The 19,133-nt window shown below is 42.1% G+C and overlaps 1 protein-coding gene and 1 long non-coding RNA gene across 12 annotated transcripts in view; one reads left to right on the forward strand and one right to left on the reverse strand.

Moving 5' to 3' along the window:
• The window catches only part of BAZ1A (bromodomain adjacent to zinc finger domain 1A), a 44,067-nt gene extending 25,153 nt beyond the window's left edge, over positions 1-18,914 (forward strand). For 7 of the 11 annotated variants that reach the window (XM_083740832.1, XM_083740838.1, XM_083740833.1 and 4 more), the window contains 10 exons: positions 1,950-2,113; positions 3,940-4,094; positions 5,801-5,949; positions 6,959-7,036; positions 12,511-12,758; positions 12,845-13,074; positions 13,774-14,258; positions 15,912-16,054; positions 17,553-17,640; positions 17,975-18,914. In XM_083740832.1, the coding sequence (XP_083596958.1) occupies positions 1,950-2,113; positions 3,940-4,094; positions 5,801-5,949; positions 6,959-7,036; positions 12,511-12,758; positions 12,845-13,074; positions 13,774-14,258; positions 15,912-16,054; positions 17,553-17,640; positions 17,975-18,165 (1,931 nt within the window). In that variant the 3' untranslated portion in view covers positions 18,166-18,914. The remainder of the gene's footprint in view (positions 1-1,949; positions 2,114-3,939; positions 4,095-5,800; positions 5,950-6,958; positions 7,037-12,510; positions 12,759-12,844; positions 13,075-13,773; positions 14,259-15,911; positions 16,055-17,552; positions 17,641-17,974) is intronic. The other 4 variants (XM_083740837.1, XM_083740839.1, XM_083740840.1 and 1 more) reach the window with 3 other exon arrangements.
• LOC310846078 lies at positions 32-17,546 on the reverse strand. The gene is made up of 3 exons (XR_014565121.1): positions 17,251-17,546; positions 7,464-7,596; positions 32-232 (listed from the first exon to the last, which is right to left on the reverse strand). It is a non-coding gene; the product is annotated as an uncharacterized lncRNA (long non-coding RNA).
• Positions 18,915-19,133: the final 219 nt, after the last annotated feature.

Here is a 19,133-nt window from a genome sequence, read left to right on the forward strand (position 1 = left end):
TGGGTGGGGCTTCCCTGCGCCTTACCTTCTCCACTGCTTGCTTGCTTCCTTCCTTCCTTTCTTCCTTCCTTCCTTCCTTCCTTCCTTCCTGTGCTGGGTACTGGTTTCACCCCAGTGCCTCGCAGGGCCATTGCAGCTTGCTCCTTCCTCAACTTTTCAACGTCACAATGTGTCACTATATCACAATGTTTGGCTGGTGATAGCAATGTTGAAAAGCTGATATCACCCAGCCCTATTCACAGTACAAAATGTGAACACAAAATACATAATTAAAAACAAGAACGAGAATGAAAACAAACCCATAACCCCTGCTCCCACAAACACATTTAAATGTTAAGACATAGAATGTTAAGCAGCCAGAACCAAAGGCCTGATTAAAGAGAAACAGTTTTGCCTGATGCCTAAAGATATGCAATGAAGGTGCCAGATGAGCCTTTCTGGGGAGAACATTCCACAAACAGGGAGTCACCACAGAAAAAGCAGTGTGCACCTGCTCATTCACATTAAAACCAAGTAGTGTAAACTATGGCTTAATGTAATATTCAAAGCCATAGCCTAGCTTGCCATTTTCTGCTGGAAAACAAAGTGTTGTCTTACACAAAACAAACCAGAAAAAATATATAGTGGGACCTTGGGTTACATATGCTTCAGGTTACAGACTAACCCAGAAATAGTATCTCGGGTTAAGAACTTTGCTTCAAGATGAGAACAGAAATCATGCAGCGGTGGCACAGTGGCAGCAGCAAGAGGCCCTATTAGCTAAAGTGGTGCTTCAGGTTAAGAACAGACCTCCAGAACGAATTACCATATTTTTCGCTCTCTAGGACGCACTCCCCCCCCCTCCAGAAATTAAGGGGAAATGTGTGTGAGTCCTATGGAGCGAATGCAGGCTCCTTGGCTTCAGCGATAGCATCGCGAAGCCTCCAAAGCGCAGAGGGAGTGCTCCGGAGGCTTCACATTGCTTTCGCTGAAGCCTGCAGAGTGAGAGGGGTCGGTGCGCACCGACCCCTCTCGCTCTCCAGGCTTCAAGGATAGCCGCCTGAAGCCTGCAGAGCGCAGCGCCACTTCCTGCTGGTACTCCGCAGGCTTCAGGTTCCTTTCGCTGAGCAGGCTTCAGGTTCCTTTCGCTGAAGGCGGGAGAGCAGGACTTTCCTGGCTTCAGCAGAGAGGGAGAGCTGCGCACCACACCTCCAGCCAAGTGGGAGGAGAAATGGAAGGGGCTCCGTTTCTCCTGCCGCTTTGCTGAAGGGGCGCTGAGCAGAGGGGGGGAGAATTTTTTTTCTTGTTCTCCCCCTCTAAAACAAGGTGCATCCTATGGTCCGGTGCGTCCTATAGAACGAAAAATATGGTAAGTTCTTAACCTGAGGTGCCACTGTAGTTTATGGATGTTGTTTGATACGATAGCACACAAGTGGGGAACCATGTCCCAGATCCTTAGAAGAATTGACCTTGCTGGCCAAATGAGGTAGGTGGCTTCTCTCATCAACCTGTGGGTGCTTGTTTTCTGCTAGGAACATGTGCCCTCAGTGCAGGATTGAATTCCACCCTCTCACCCTTTAACTGACATCACAAGTGCAGTCAGTTGATTGACAGGTAGGTGTGGTTTGAGGGAAATGGGATTCATGGGACATATTGGACCACCCTGCAGGCCAGAGGTTCCCCGCCCCTCTGCAATAGCAATTTACCACTGCATTCCAAATAACAGCCTTCTAATTTGAAGCTGTCTTGGGTTTTACACTTTCCTTATTTGTGGTCATTTGAGCTGATGTGAATTTTTTGTTTTGGGAGAAAAAACTGTAATTGGCTTTGGTGATACTCACCTGTCTATACTGCTCTTAGACAATGTGTTTAGGTGGCATGCTTTTGGTCTTGGTTTGAAGGAGCTGTAACTTCTTGTATTTTAATGTTCATTTGGAAACTGCTACTTAAGGTATTGGTTGCTTTTACAGAGAAACCTCAAAATGAAAGCAAGTTGTATCCAGTACGTGGGAAAACACAGAATACATATGATGCAGCTCCGATGTCTGCAGAAAAGCAGCTTGAATTGAGACTCAGAGACTTTCTTTTGGATATTGAAGATAGAATCTATCAAGGAACTTTGGGCTGTATTAAGGTATTTTACTATTTGTGTTTTTATGATGAATATTGTGCCTTAAAACCTGCTTGACCTCTGTGGACATAATACCTTTCCCTCAATCCAGAAGATCTTAATAATTTTAAACCAATAGCAAATGTCCCCTTTTGGGCAAGGTTCTTGATAGTGGTTGCCAGCCGGGTCCAGGTATTATTGGAGGAGGCAAATTTTCTAGATCCATATAAATCTGGGTTTCGGCCTGATTTTGGTATGTAAACTGTCTTCGTCACCCTGTGCGATGGAGAGAGACAGGGAGTGCTGGTTATTTCTTGTTCTCCTGTGATGTTATACAATGGTACCTCGGGATAAGTACTTAATTCGTTCCGGAGGTCCGTTCTTAACCTGAAACTGTTCTTAACCTGAAGCACCACTTTACCTAATGGGGCTTCCTGCTGCTGGCGCGTCGCTGGAGCATGATTTCTGTTCTCATCCTGAAGCAATGTTCTTAACCCGAGCTACTATTTCTGGGTTAGCGGAGTCTGTAACCTGAAGCAAATGTAACCCGAGGTACCACTGTACTGAAAAGTGGGGCTAGCTCTCCCAGTGCTTGAAGCCAGGAATGAAGTCGCCTCACAAGAAACTTTTCCAGTTCCATTTCCTTGAAGCAACCCCAGTTACTTTCCTGCCTTTCACTTGAGGCAGTAGCATTTCTGCATTTTATTTATTTATTTTGCATTTCTGCTATATCAGTGTGATTCAGGCCTGTGTTCCTGTGTCTGGTTTTTGTTTGTTTTTTGTTCGCTGTATACTCAGGACACATTTAGTGTTGTTAACAGTGGATACTTGTGATTTTTTTCTTGTTAAGTGAATCAATTTAGAAAGTGAGTTAATTTGGATAATGGACTGGAAGAGCGCCAAAACTGAAGCTTTATCCAAACAAGATTGAAATGCTGCTGGTGGGTGATTCCTCTTACCAGCTGAATAGTGTGCAGCCTGCTCTATATGGGGTCACACTCCCTCCGAAGGAAGTGAGTTTGTAGTTTGATGATTCTCCTAGATCCATTGCTGTCACTTGAGGCACAGATGGCCTCTGTGGTGTGGAGCAATTTCCATCAGCTTAGACTGGTAGCTAAACTTTATCTGGACTGGATAACTTGGCTACAGTAATCTATGCTCTTGTAATCTCAGGGGTGGACTGATGCAATGTGCTCTATGTGGGGCTGCATTTGAAAACAGTTCTGAAACTTCAGTTAGTGCAGAATCCAGCTGCCCAGCTGTTGACAGGTTCCAGGCAAACAGTTCATAGTACACTAAATCTGATACATCTGCAGTTAGCTGCCTGTATGCTTTCAAGCCACATTCAAAGTGCTGATTTTCACTTAGGAAGCTGTTTATGATTCAGGATCTTTTGGAACACCTATTCCAATACGAACCTTCACAGACTCTTGGAACTTCTTCAGAGCCCCTTCTCTAGGTCCCCCCTCTGAGGGAAGCTTGGAGGGTGGTGGCAAAGGCGTGGGTATTTTCAATTGCACTTTTCTATCTGTGGAATGCTCTTCCACAGTGAGGTCCACTTAGTACCATTCTTGAAATCTTTTTGGTGCCAAGTAAAAACTTATCTTTTTCCCCTCAGTGTGCTGTCAAGCTCTCTGTGGCTGTTACGGACATTATTTTTTTAATTTTTAATGGTATAATGTATGTATATTCATGTTTTTAAATGTGTTATAAATCACTTGGAGACCTTTGGGCAACAAGTGCCTAACAGGTCTAATAATTAATAATTTTCCATTTGCTTGAAAATGCAACTTTAAAAATCATCTTTATCTTTGTGTTAATCCTTTCAATAAATGTATTATGCTTTATAGGTAGCAGACAGGCAAATTTGGAGGACAGCCTTAGAAAGTGGGCAATATGAGTTACTAAATGATGAAAACAAAGAAAATGGTATAATGAAAACTGTGACTGATGACGTAGAAGAGATGGAAGTAGATAATCAAGCAAGAGGTATTGCAAGAGACAGGTAATACCAGCAACCTTTTAGTTGTGCTATTTAAAATTAAATATGGGATGGGCAGTTTGCTTTTCATTCTTTTGCTCCACTTTATCCAGTGAAGAATGAAATTTTTGAGGGGGGTGGTTCTTAACTAAAAGCATTTCCCCGCATTGTGGTATTTTTAGCAAGGCCAATTCTTCTAAGGATCTGGGACATGGTTCCCCACTCCTGTGCTATTGTATCAAACAACATCCATAAACTATATTTTTTCTGGTTTGTTTTGTGTAAGACAACACTTTGTTTTCCAACAGAAAATGGCAAGCTAGGCACTCTCCCTCAAAAGCATGGCTTTGTTTTGAAAACGCTCGAGTACAAAAATTTGGCACAGCCCTAGTAGTGATGTTAAGTATATTTGATGTTTGGCTTTCTCTGGAAATTGCTGAACAAATGACACCTTATTGATTATTACCAATTATGATGTCAAGAGACAGCATTCCTATTTTCAGTTCCGTGAAGCAATAAAATAGTATAGGTGTTTTATTGTGAAATAATGGCTGCATTATTTCATTACTAAAATTTTGTGTTTGATCTACGCGACTCAAATATATCAGTGTATTTGGATTATAAGATTTCTAAACTAATTTTATTTTCTATTGCTTAATTTTTCTTTTTGTTTTGGAGTTTATAAATCCGCAAAGCACCTATATTGTAGCCCTTATTTCTTTCCAATACAGTGGTACCTCGGTTTACGAACTTAATCTGTTATGGAAGTCCGTTCTTAAACCAAGGTGCACTTTCCCTAATGAGGCCTCCCACCGTTCAGCTTCCATTCGTAAACCAAGGTAAAGTTCGCAAACTGTAACAGTACTTCCGGTTTTGCGGAGATCGTAAACCGAATAGTTCATAGACAGGACTGTTGTAAACCAAGGTACCACTGTATTCTGTTTCTTGAGATGACATCTGTGTGAGGTTTTTCCATAACTGATTTAACTGACCTGAGAATTGTGCTCTTTGTTAGTTTAAAGTTATGTTTAACACCATTGATGGCATATTAGACTTGCACGGCTGAGGCCAGTTTCACATAAGATAAATTTTGTACACAGATACTCTGTGTCAGGTGAATCAAGTATGTAGGTCTTTTTTGCTTCATGTACTTAAGGGTTGTGATTAGTGCTTATTTTTGTGGCTAATACATGTGCGAAAATAAGTGTGCTAATCACACATTACTGGGTATATGCTGGCTATACACAATTGCTATACAGAAATGATTGTGTAAGAGATTGTGTGAAGTGGCCCTGTTAGGGATTTTGTAACACACAAGAGTGTGTTTGAGGTGGTATCAGGTAATGTTGTTTTGAGATCTTACTTGGAGCAGAAAGCATAGCTCCTGGAAAACACTACTTCCAAAGTTTGTTTCATTTCTTTGGATGAGGCCTATATAGAAGTTACTAGTACACTGTGCACAGCGTCCATGGAAATCGCTCTTAGTGATTAGATTAATATAAATATTTATATATGTATTAATGAAAGTGCCAAGAGAGACTTCATGGTTATATTATTCTGCATATACACTACTTAAACTTGATTTGTATACTTGGTTACTTGTGGAACAAATGCTTATTTATTTCAATGAAGTCCACAGAATGCATGTTTGTACATTCTTGTTCTGCTCACACCACCAATGTAAAAAGTATATGTAGTTTAAAACTGATGAATTTTAAACTTTAATTTAGATTGATTGTATTAAAACCTGAACCTAGAAGCACCGCTTCAACTAATACAAGCACTCCGCAGCCCGTGAATAATGTTGTCCATTACCTGGCATCAGCACTGCTTCAAATACAGCAAGGCATTGAACGTAAATTCCTCAAAGCTCCACTTGGTACGTACCTACTTCTAGAGCCCTGTGCTGCTTATGAACAAAAGAATAGTCCATGTCCAAAGAATGTGTTGACAAATTGCCAGTTACTGTGCTGAACAAGTCATTGAAAATGCAAAATTGCTTTAAACTGTGTTTTAAATAGCTGCAACCCACCCGGGACCTTATGGTGATGAAGGGCAAGTAAACTCAAAATAAGAATGGTGATGAAAACGCTCTAGAATTGCCAATCTGGAGTAAGGTGGCCTGGAACATATTTGAAATCAATCCGTCACAAAAGTGGGATGAATGGATTGTGTGGGTGTTAGGCCACACCTGAACACTCATAAATGTTGGGGGAAATGTGATTCACTTGGCAAATGATGAATGATGGTAACCAGAGGTGCCAGATTGCGAGGGCTAATGTCATGTGTGTGACGCCACACATGACACTGACGTCCCGTGTACAATGTCAGGAGGAACTGGAGGCGGAGCCAAACACGGCGCCTGCAGGGCTTCAGTGATGGGGGCTCCTCCTTCACTTCCTTCCTTCCTTCCTTCCTTCACCGATGGGAGGCGGCTTCGACCTTCCTTCCCCTCTGCGGTGGCTGGAGGAGGAGTAGGCCACTGGAGCCGCACTACGTGTGTCTCCATACTTTGCCTCTGCGCTTTTGGACATTGAGGGGGTGGGCCCTACCCCCAAAATACCCAGGGGGCCCAAAAGGGCTCAGCCCCCAGGAGCTGATACCCCTGATGTTAAGAAAGCATCTTGTGTACTGTGAGCATAGGCCTAGGGTATGCATGGTTACTTTTGGAATAGGAAGCACCTCTTCCTATCCCTTTGTACTGATCTGGGAATGTACTAATACGTCGTGTCAAGAGGCATGTGATGTAACACAGCTCTGGATATTGAGGCAAATCCAAATATCAACATTAACTCCTTAGTTTTAGGGAAATAGGGTGAGCATACTAGTGAAAGGTTCCCGTTTATTTCCAAACCGGGCTTGAAATAACTGTATGCATTTAACACTAGGTGATGCAGAAGAAAATAAGAGAGACCAAAAAGGGGATAAAAGGAGGAAAAGAGAAGATCAGTCTAGTCAGAAAGATGGTAAATGATTGACATTATTCCATATTTAATCTTTTAAAATTACATTTCATCTGCTGCGGGTGTCTTTAGTATATTAGTCCCATGATCACCTTTTGAGCATAGCAATGCAGCTTTGAAATCGTAGGCAGTATCAAACTAAACCTTTCCACGAGCATGAGCACTTTTGGCTGCACAACAGAACCTTCCCTACCTTGCCTCTTCCCACAAGCCCCACCAAAGCTGTTGTTTGCTTTCCTCCAAACATCCAGAGCCGATTTAGGGGGCCGACAGGGAAAGGAGAGGGAGGGGAAGTTCTTGCACAGCCAAATCTGCTTGTAATATTGGAAATGTTTGATTGAATACCACCACATAGAATCACAGTTGTGAAAGTCTTTTTAGAAAGGAATAGCGAAGAGCTTAAGGATAAAATATTTCACTGAACTTTTACCTTTATTTTGGTGTCTTAACTTGTAAAAGATCCCTACAGCGATCTCTGTAGCCAAACTGAAATCCAACCATATATCTTGAGCTGGTTCAGTGCCTTCTGAAATCAAAGTTTTCCTCTGTGAAGGTAGTGATAACTAGAAAAAAATCAGGACAGGGTTACACTGTCCCTTACTCAAAATCTGCTTCACTATTGATACTGAGCAAGTTCTCTAGCACACCTAAAACATTGCACTAAGGGAGAGGAATCTACTTCTACTTGGGCAGCTGCATTTGCATGTTGCAATAAACTGTAGTCAATGGTTTACCGTGAAAGCAGACAGCTCCCATTTCACTTCTCCGTTAGCACAAGTAAACCATGTTGCCTGACATAGTGCTACATATGAATTAAAGGATTGTGGTTGCTTTGCTTCAGACTATGATTGGGAAGCCCAAAGTTGTTCTTGGCTACCCAGTCATGGTTTGTTCGTATGAAACAAGCCATGATCCCCATCTGAGATGCAGCACTCAGTCAGGGATCATGTTTTATTCCCTCCACTTGCACTAGGGCCGTGGTTCCCAATGTGGGGCACACACCCCACAGGGGGGCAATTTGATTTTGGGGAGGGGGACAATTCGAAAATGAATTAACAGTGAATGGCCTTTTAGGCTTCCTCCACGTGAATAGGAGTTCACCTTTTGAATAATAAGACTTATATGTCATGGTGGGGGAGGCATCAGGATTTTAAAGATGCTTAGGTGGGGCATGGCCAAAAAAAGGTTGGGAACCACTGCACTAGGGGAAGAACAATATCCGTGCTCACAACAAACCATAAGCTATATGTGCAAATGTGGCCACTCATGTCCTTTTTGTTTAAAACACTTTGAGCTCACTCTTCTGCCTTAATGTGAGGCACTCAAGGTGACTTGCAACAAAAATAATAAAAAATAGAACGCTCATGAAATTATATAAGATAAACTTAAGAAGTTAAAGAAACCATGAAACAATAGAAAACCAGCAACAGGCATTCAAGTGTTTGACAAACCAAAAACTTCTTAGAACAAAGAGAACTTTAGCTTGACACAAATGGTTTAGGTGATGGTGCCAGTGTTGGGATACTGCCAGGGAGACAGAGTCCATCATGACCCCACGTCGTCTCCGTTGCGATCCATCGGCCTCCCGTAGACACGCAGTATCATTCAATTAGCGACACGAGCTCCAGAAATAGCTTGCCACATTCCAGAGCTGGTGCACGCTCTATCAGCAGATAATGCACAGCGAAAGATGCACGCAGGAGAGCATTATTTACATTTTTATTCAGCGTTGGTCAGAACAAAGAAAACATGACTGCCTGCTTCGGTGTCTCAGGCACAGAGAGAGAAACGAAAGCATAGACACAACAGAAACATCCTGTGAACAGGAAATAACGCAGACTCTGTGACTCACAAAGCCTGCTCCCTTTTAAGGTGCAACAGAAATATTCTAACATCCAGCTGGTATTCCAGAATCAGGACTCAGCCACAGAGAAGGTCTTGCTTGTATTCCAAATGAACGAAGCTTGCAGCAGGCCCTCTCCTCTTGATCTTGAGGGAATGGGCGATACAGTTGATACGGTTACAGTGGTGCCTTGCAAGACGAAATTAATTCGTTCCGCAAGTCTTTTCGTCTTGCGAAGCACGGTTTCCCATAGGAATGCATTGAAAATCAATCAATGCGTTCCTATGGAAACCGCCTTCAGACCAGATCTGGGGACAGTCTGTCCCCCGACCTCTTCTGAAGGCCGGCGGGGGGCGAAGGTTTTTGCTTCCACCCCGCCTGCCTTCCCGGGACAGCGGAGACTTCTCCGCTGTCCCGGGGCGATCTTAAAATGCTGGCGGGCGGCAGCGCTGCCGCCCGCCAGCATTTTAAAATCGCCCCGGGACAGCGGAGGACTTCTCCGCTGTCCCGGGGCGATTTTAAAGCCCCCGGGAAGGCAGGCGGGGGGGGAGCAAAGACTTTCGCCCCCCGCCAGCCTTCAGAACACCTCTTCTGAAGGCCGGCAGGGGGCAAAAGTCTTTGCTCCCCCCGCCTGCCTTCAAAAGCCGTCCGGGAGAGCGGAGAATCGCAGTGCGTTTCTCTGCTCTCCCGGGAAGGCAGGCAGGGAGGTCCAGGACCTCTTCTGAAGGCCGGCGGGGGGCAAAAGTTTTTGTTCCCCCCCGTCTGCCTTCAAAAGCCGTCCGGGATAGCGGGAAGCGCTTCCCTGCTATCCCGGACCGCTTTTAAAATGCTGGCGGTGGGGAGCAAAGCCTTTCGGCCCCCGCCGGCCTTCCTGGACCTCTTCTGAAGGCCGGAGGGGGGGGGGAAGGCTTTGCTCCCCACCGCCAGCATTTTAAAGAGGTCCCCGGAGATTTCCCTATGGGCTTTCTTCTTGCGAAGCAAGCCCATAGGGAAAATCGTCTAGCGAAGTGACGCAAAAACCGAAAAACCCTTTCGTCTTGCGGGTTTTTCGTCTTGCGAGGCATTTGTCTTGCGGGGCACCACTGCAGAGGTAGTCCTTCATATAAGCTGGTATCAAGTCATTTAGAACTTGTCTCCAGTGTAGCTTGTGTACCAGGACAACCTAAGCTATCTCAGTGATGCAGCCTGCCCAGTGGCTCCTCATTTGCATACCCTGTCTCTAGCTGTCAGCAGCAGTAGGTCTGTGCAATGCATGAGCACATGTGGGAGCAGAAGCTGGTTAGAGAGGGAGGCTGAAGCATTCAAAGTTGGAGGGGAAGCAAGAAAGAAAGATGGGGTAATTAAGAGACAGTGTTGTTGGTGCCAGAGATGGAGGGGAAGGAAGGAGGGGGGCAAAAGGAATGGTTGTACTGAAAGAAAGAAGAAGCACCTGGTGGCTGCTGTACCTTCTGGCCTTTCCCTTCTTTCTTCCTCAACCCCCACCCCTAAGTCTTCCTACTTTGTGCCTGGTCTGCCACCAAGCCAGGAAATCTGTCCTGACTGACTCCTAGGTGATAGCCATCTCTTCTACTCAGAAGAATGAGGCATTGAGCAGTGATGCAGGAACTGGAGAACCAGTGTGGCTGGGTGGGTGGAGAAGGGGGAACTGAGTAAAGGTGGCTGGGAGATGGAAATGTTGCTGGGGGGGAGGGTCCCCCAACTGAGGTCAAAGAACTGGAGAGTTCACTGAAATAAATTGGATAGAGAAAATATTAATATTTAAAAATAAGAATAAACTGGGAGTAGAGAGGAAGGGGATAAAAAAGGGAAGCTGTAATAGAGGAAGAAGTGAACATAAAAGGAACAGAAATTAAGGAAACTGACAGTTTGGGTTTGGGGAAGAGAGTGCAAGTTAACTGAAAGTTGGAGAGAAGGTCCCCTAATCTGAGTAAGTTTGTTTTCTCCTGCTCTGGAGGCTAGTACCTGAGCCAAAAGATTCAAGTTACAGAAATGGAGATTCTGACTAAACATCAGGAAGAACTGTATGACAATAAGAGATGTTCCACAGTGGAACAGATTCCTATGAGAGGTGGTGGACTGTTCTTCATTGGGGGTTTATAAGCAGAGGTGGGGCGGCCTTCTGTCATGGATGAGATTCCTGCATTGCAGGGGGTTGGACTAAATGACCCTCTGGGTCCAACTCTACAATTCTCTGACTCTATGATTCTATGCAAATTCTTGGAGCTTTTATTGCCTTTTAAGCAGCTAAATCCTTATTTGTTGAGGGTAATGAAGCTTCAAAAAGGATTATCACCCAAGTGCCTATATATCATTTCCTGAATGGATGAATTGCTTATTGGGAAATGCGCTCTCTCTCTCTCTCTCTCTCTCTCTCTCTCTCTGTGTGTGTGTGTGTGTGTGTGTGTCTGTCTTTGGAAGAGTGAGGATATTCTCTTTTATTATGATTGGAAGGCATCAGGCAAATTATAACTTTAATAATTAGTTTTCATATTATTGGTCCTTACAATGAACACCCAGTTGTCTCTAAGTGATATGCCCTGTATATTTATAATTTGATTCCATTTTTATGATTGATTTATTTAATCATCATGTCTTCTAATAGCAAACTCATGTGGTGAGTGCCAGCAGGATTATAGCCAAAATGGGGTGATTGAGAACAGGAGAAATATATCAGCATGTTTAGGGAAACCTGAAGTTTGCCAAAGTAAAAAGAAAGTTAAAATTAAAAATAAGCAGCAGAAAGAAAAATGGAAATGTGGACTTGGAACGAAATGCCCCGCTAGAGGAAGGCAAGGCTGACTGGATGAGTATCTGAACAGGAACCATTCCATTGGGTGACATACCGTATTTTCTCAAATCTAATTTTCACTTGTTTTGGCCAAATTATGTTGCAAAAATTAAGATGCACATTAGATTCGATGGCACATTTACATTCGCCAACAAATCCTTTTTTTTGTTTGTTTCAAGGTTCTGAAATGGAGGTGCGCATTAGATTCGATGGCACATTAGACTTGAGTAAATATGGTAATAAGACACCTCTCCCTATCAAGAGAGAATGAAGTCAGGATAGAAAGCTGCCACAAACTGAGTTAACTTTTTATCCATCATGGCCCCAAGATGGCTTTCTTAGAAATTCCACTGCCAGTTCATATCCCAAATCAGTGTATATGTCAATTTAGGATTTTTGGGGCCCAGTATGCCTCACTTTTTTCTTGCTGAATCTCATTTTCCATTTTGTTGCCCATGTTTGGAATGAGATCCCTTTGGAGCTGTTCCCTGTTTCCCAGGTGGGCTACAATTTGGTAGTGTTTGCAAGTTTGTCTGCCTTTTAACCCACCCCTAAGGCCTTATCATTTTTGAACAAGTTAAATAGCACCACCCAACTCATGTTATTGGAAGATCCCATTCCTTTCTTCCCTCCATTGGGAGAACTGTCAAATCTATTCCTACTTCATTAAAGAGGCAGCAGAAACCTGATTTGCATCACTTCCCCCTGTCTACAGGTTATTTAGCCAGTTTCTGATTCATAAGAGGACCTGGCCTCTAATTCTATGAATAAGTTGTTTTTGTATAATGAATACAATTATTGGGAAGTTTGCAGCGTAATTGTTCTTTATCACTCTTTCTTGTAAAGATGCCAGTGATGGTGGCCGTTCACATAAAACAGTCTTGGACCGTTGGAGAGAATCACTTCTGTCTTCTGCTAGCCTCTCTCAAATCTTCCTCCACCTCTCAACACTAGAGCGAAGTGTAATCTGGTCCAAATCTATCTTAAATGCTCGCTGCAAAATGTGCAGAAAGAAAGGAGATGCTGAATGCATGGTGCTGTGTGATGTCTGTGATCGAGGCTATCACATTTACTGTATAAGACCAAAGCTCAAGGTAATTCAACTTTTGTTTTGTTTTGTTTTAAAATTGTAACCATAAGTAGTAGTTGTATTTTACAAAGGCATGCTGCCTCTTTTTAGGTTGTTCCCGATGGAGACTGGTTTTGCCCAGAATGTCGACCAAAGCAGCGTTCCAGACGCCTCTCATCCCGACAGAGACCTTCTGTGGAAAGTGATGAAGAGGCTGAAGAACAGATTAAAGAGGAGGAAGATGAAACCAGTTATGAAGATACTGGACATAGTGAGGAAGAAGGTTATGAAGATGAAGAGGATGAGGACAACTCTGATTCTCAAGAAGAGGATGATGAAAGGTAAATCAGCCACCAAGTTGGCTCTATCCATGCAGAATTCTCACAGCCGTTAATATGATATGTCACATGATGGACTTACTTAAAATTTTAAATTTAAGGTACAAAATTTTAATTTGTTAAAAGTGATTTAAAAAATATGATTAAAAAAATCCAAAAAGTGTATTGATTATTTAATATTTCTAAGAGCTACCTGCAAAATTTCATCTTGGGATCTCAATAGGATCACATTTTTTAAAAAATATTTTGTACATATATTTTAAGTAAGTCCATCATGTGACATACTGTATATTAAAGCCCATGAAGTTCTGAAGAGATTGGTGTTTTTGGCTTTGACGTATCTCAACCCAGAGCTGAGCTTTAAAGGTTTTGATCATTCAACAAGTGTACAAAATATTAAGAAAATTGGACAACATGAGGTAAGAAAGCTGGATCACTTGATATGAAATCACCCAAGGGTATAGTGTTTTGTTTAAAGTGTGTACTTGCAATTAAGATAGGATAACTATGGGTAGTTTCTTAGTTTTAAATTTGCAAAGAAGAATTTGTCATTCTATAATTGGTAACCTGACAGTTATTGAGACAGAGCAAATTTATCCGTCTAAAACGGTTAATTGAGTGCTAAATTCACAACTTTGAAGAATAGAGAGGAACAAAGATACTAGTTGTATCACAGAAATTGATACTTGTAACTTCTTACAGCTTATCCAAATCAAGAAAACCTCAAGTAAAACTTGCTTTAAGAACAAGAGCTGCAAAACTTGCAACCAGCATCTCAGGTCAATACAGCCAGCGTCAGAGTACTGGAAGATACAGTTCCCGGAGTCAGCAGAATACACCTAAGCAAACCGGATTTGCAAGTAAAGATACTGGGAAGGGCATAAGAAAGACAAGGTCTGCTCCTTCATCAGTAGCAAAATCATCAAGACTTAGCAGCCGTACAACTCGTCAGAATCGAGATTTGCTACAAGCAGACACATTTATAGAGTTGACCAGTCCCCAGAGGCGACGCCGAGGAAGGAAGACAGCAGATAATACTCCAGAGAGTAGTCCTTCCAGTTCTCTCGGCTTCAGAATTGTTGATGCTACAGATTCAAAGGAAAAGAAAAGTTCTCCCATTCCTATTGTAAAAAATTCTCCTCAAGACACAGAGCCCAAAAAGAGGGGTAGGAAACGACAATCTACAGGTATGTTGAATCCTTAAAATACTATTGGCTGTAGAATGAATTCAGCCTGTTTGTGACTGCCATGTGGAACAGGTAGATGGCTTCTTTTGACATTGCCTTCAGGTGTAAGGCAGAAAGAAGTTTTCATCATAGTATATATCAGAGCTCTCCAAACTTTTCATGTTGGTGACATATCAGTGGGGTTTTTTCCATATTTCAAGAGGTAAAAATCTGGACACAAAAGGTTGTTGAGCTTTTTTAGGGCAATTGCCTGATAGCCCTTCTGCCGCCACCAAGCCCGCGCCAACCACGCCCGCCACAGCCAGCACATTAACCAGTGTTCCAAAATCCAGGACATTTGGTTTAAAATGCAAAATTCCTCCCCGATGGGCATGTAAGGCCCCCAGAAGAAGAGATGTCTGGGAATTCCAGGATGTATGGCAACCCTATTTTTTAGACATGCATCAGTGTGTGACATAGTAATTCAGTTTTACTAGCAAGCTGGAGGTTAAACTAACCCCTTTCCAGCCCTGGGAGGAGCACAGGGAGCATTCGTGCGACATACCTACACAATGCAGTCGATACGCTAACATGTCACAACACACAGTTTGGAAATCTCTGGTATATGTAAAAGTAATGTGAATTGGCCTTAAAGCCTGGCAAAACGGATGTAGAACTAGGGAGGTTTGTTATTGTATCCTGTGGCTTTTCATACTCTTACTGCCAGAAATACATGGCATAGCACTATGGATCACGAGTCTTGCATTTTTTCTTTGTCTTTTCCGTTTTCTCATTGGTTGTCTCCCTCCAATCTCATTCTTAAGGCTTTTCTAGGTAGGGAGACCAAGGCCACCTGGCTGGAGAATAGAGAATATTCAGAACATTTAAATGGTGCACGGCAATATACTAGAAAGCTTTTCTAGTCTGGTCAAGTAAAGATTATAGGGTAGAAGGCTTGGAGTAATCGGTTGAATTGTTTCATCTTGGGATGGGCTTAGAGAGTTTGCAACTTGGGGCAGGCCAGCAAGAGAGATTAAAGATGCTCCTCTCTGACTGAACTTATGTTGTTTTTGTCCCAAGTTAATATCAGGGATGGGCAAAAGTTTGGAGGAGCGTAATGCACCCTTGTTTGAATGTGAAATAGCTGATCTTCTAACAAAAAGAAAAAACATCTTTCAGATCAGCCTCCATACCCGAGGAAAACTCAGTGCAAAAAGAGCTTTTAAGCTCTCTGCCTTGCTTGCATTTACCTTGCAGAATTTCAACCAGCTGGTCTTCAATTGCATATGATTGAAACTGTGCAAGTTTGAAGTGCATAAGATGCCATCATACTATACACCGGTTTGTTTACTAATCATTTTTCTTCATTCTGAAAAGGAAGCCAGCTCCTTTCAGGTCGAGTCATTACTCAATACTTAGTACCAGCTTACACAAATTGTGTAGTTCTGTAAACAGTTGTATCTGAATGATTGTCTTTTGAGGGGCCTGTTTTCTTCAGAGGACACGGGGGGTTGGCGGGCAGGGAAACCCATTCTAGCTTTCGTTATCCTCGACTGTAGCACTTTGAGTAAGGATGAACTCAGATCATATTGTTTCTGTACCACTTTAACTTTTCTTAACATGTTCCTATTCCCTCAGCATAATGTATTTCTTAAATAATTTGTTTTCCCCCAGAGCCATCTCCAATGCCTTTGAATAGGAGAAGTTCAGGACGTCAGGGTGGAGTTCATGAACTGTCTGCTTTTGAGCAGCTTGTTGTGGAATTGGTGCGTCACGATGACAGCTGGCCTTTTATGAAACTAGTGTCCAAAATCCAGGTAAATAGATGGGGTCCAGTGTAGTAAAAAGTGACATTTACTGACAAACCAGGAATAGTCAAAAAGAGGAAGAACAGAAAAATACTTCTGAAATTCAATCTCTACATTTGAGTCGTATCTAGAACTAAAAGTTTCATATGTTCCTGTAATAACTTGGGTATGCCTCACCTATCTAGTTTGAAGATGTAAAATTGGTGGAGTATATGGGCTAATGTAAGGGACATGGGTGGTGCTGTGGGTTAAACCACTGAGCCTAGGACTTGCTGATCAGAAGGTCGGCAGTTCGACTCCCCGTGACGGGGTGAGCTCCCGTTTATTAGTCCCTGCTCCTGCCAACATAGCAGTTCGAAAGCACATCAAAGTATAAGTAGATAAATAAGTACCACTCTGGTGGGAAGGTAAACGGCATTTCCATGCGCTGCTCTGGTTCGCCAGAAGCGGCTTAGTCATGCTGGCCACATGATCGGAAGCTGTACACCGGCTCCCTTGGCCAATAAAGCAAGATGAGCATCGCAGCTCCAGAGTCGTCCATGACTGGACCTAATGGTCAGGGGTCCCTTTACCTTTATGGGCTAATGTAGTGCTAATGCCAGAGAGATTGACTTTTCTCCAATCCTTATTTGAATGCTATGACAACGGAAGTGTAAGAGACAGTTCAGCAAAGTCAGTGTTGGGTCCTGAAATTCAGAAAGCCTTCTGTTGTTGGCTGTGTGAAGAGGGAGCTTGTTAACTCCAGGTTCAGCATTTTCTGTTTTGTTCATAGCTCAGCAATTATCGGGAGGTAGCTGAACACACACCATGGGTGGGTAATGTCACCACCTTGCAACTGAAGACAGGAAATGCAAACTGATGTTTTGCATTTTAACTTGGTCCAGTGAATGACAAACCGCAGGAACAGACTTAATAGATCCAGAAAGGGAAACATTATTAGGAAAAAAACTCGTAAGAGTTTAAATTGGCTTGTATTGTAAAACAATGTAATGGCCACAAGATGGCGATGTTACCCAGCCATGTTGCCTGTTAATCACCTAGAAACACCCTTCAGGTGAGAACCAGCTGTTCCACTTTTTGAACATTGAACAATGAAAAGTGCATACAAATTCAGCACATGATTCTGTACTGCAGAGTTTGAAAACAGGCTGATCTATTGACCTATTCTCAAGAGACGATGGATTGGAAATACGTAAAATACATACTTTGTAACTGCTGCATTGTTGCTGTTTAGTCGTGTCCGACTCTCGGTGACCCCATGGACCAGAGCGCGCCATGTACTCCTGTCTTCCACTGCCTCCCGCAGTTTGGTCAAACTCAACACATTCCTGATATTCAGAAAAAGGCAGGACTGCCTGTTTGGGTGGGCAGATTAAAAAGATTTAACTTCTGAATGAGGTCTCTTGATTTCTTGCCTAAAAATCATGAAAAATATTTTGATTGTATGTACTTTTTTGCTCCTTCTCTCTGCATTTTTTAAAAAATGTACTTCTTTACCTAAATGCAGGTACCAGACTACTATGATATTATCAAAAAACCTATTGCCTTAAACATAATCCGTGAAAAAGTCAACAAATGTGAATACAAACTAGCTTGTAAGTAAAGTTTTCTAAAATAATTCTATTTCTGTTGCTTTAAACACAGTTTAATTCACAAGGCATCTGAATGACTTTAGTTTTATGTTATTCTGAAAACAGTGGAGTAATGCATTAGGAGTTATGCTCCCAGCAGTGGGTGTTCAGCATATTGAACAATACACACTTGAACATTATTTACCTCTAGCTGAAATGTGGGAATACTCTTTTGTGAGCCAAAGTAATCCACCGTAAGGGTGGTGGTGTCTTTGTCTAGGAAACATTGATTCTGGGATTATCTATAATTTTTATAACATTATGGACTAAATGTGTATTTGTTTTTTCTTCCTTACAGCAGAATTCATTGAAGACATTGAACTGATGTTTTCAAACTGCTTTGAGTATAACCCACGCAATACAAGTGAAGCAAAGGCTGGAACAAGACTTCAGGATTTTTTCCGTGTTCAGGCGCACAAGCTTGGACTTCCTCTTACTTCTGGTTACATGGACCGTGCTGCTCCAGCAGCCAAAAAATCCCGAATCTAACGTCTTCCTTTTAAAGGACTTCTATTAGAGGAATCCTCTTATATTTTCATGGAAATGAAATATTTAAATCATGCAGCCATAGAAAGCAATAACATCTGTCACACCTTGGAAGTGTGACATGCACTATGTTCTCAATTATTAAGCACTCAGGAGAATGTAGGAAAGATTACCTTTGCTACAGTTTTGTTCAGTGACTAATAACTTTGATCGATGTGTTTTGAATACAGTACTGGTTTACAGTAGCTTTTGTACTTTTAATGACAATTTTGTGTCAAAATACCTTCCATAAATATTTTTCTTCAGCACCAGATAATATTGTTATATTGTTTAGATCTTGTAGGAGCTGTGGCATTGTCTTGTGAGGGTTCTACCTAGGCTAAAACAGTCATCTGCAACGCAGTGGACATCTGAAGTCACTTGAGCACAAAGTTTTGACACTACAAGTGAATGAGTACACCTTTTTATCATTTAAATTAGTGTGCTGGTGCTGGTTGGAGAAATTCAGTCTGACTTTAATAAGTAGATATTTATTTAGCATTCAAATAATTTGTGGATTTGTTTTTGTATTTATAAAAAAATTTACTTGGAGGATAAAGAATTCATTAATTTCCTGTTTACTCTGTGTTTAGTTGTTTAAACCTCTCATGAGCAGTTAATTGTCCTCTACCTGGTAGTTCTTACAGCAAAACTGAAAGTTTATTTGTACAACTTCTGAGTGTAAAAAATAAAGTGAAACATTTTTCAAAGTACTACTTGCTTATCTGTATACTAGTGGCTGCCCAGTTCTTGGGTGAAGCAAGAATATAGATAACAGGACTTGCCACTTGTTGATTCTATCAGCAGCATTTCTTAATTGATGTGTGATCCTTTAATGTTTGCAGATCTGTCATGATGAACTATTCCAATACCCGTGTCCATACTGCTCCTGCAGATGTCTTGAAAACTACTTATTTAATTTTTTCTAAAAC

Source organism: Podarcis gaigeae (assembly GCF_964106915.1).
Source record: "Podarcis gaigeae genome assembly, chromosome: 1".
NCBI classification, from domain to species: Eukaryota; Metazoa; Chordata; class Lepidosauria; order Squamata; family Lacertidae; genus Podarcis; species Podarcis gaigeae.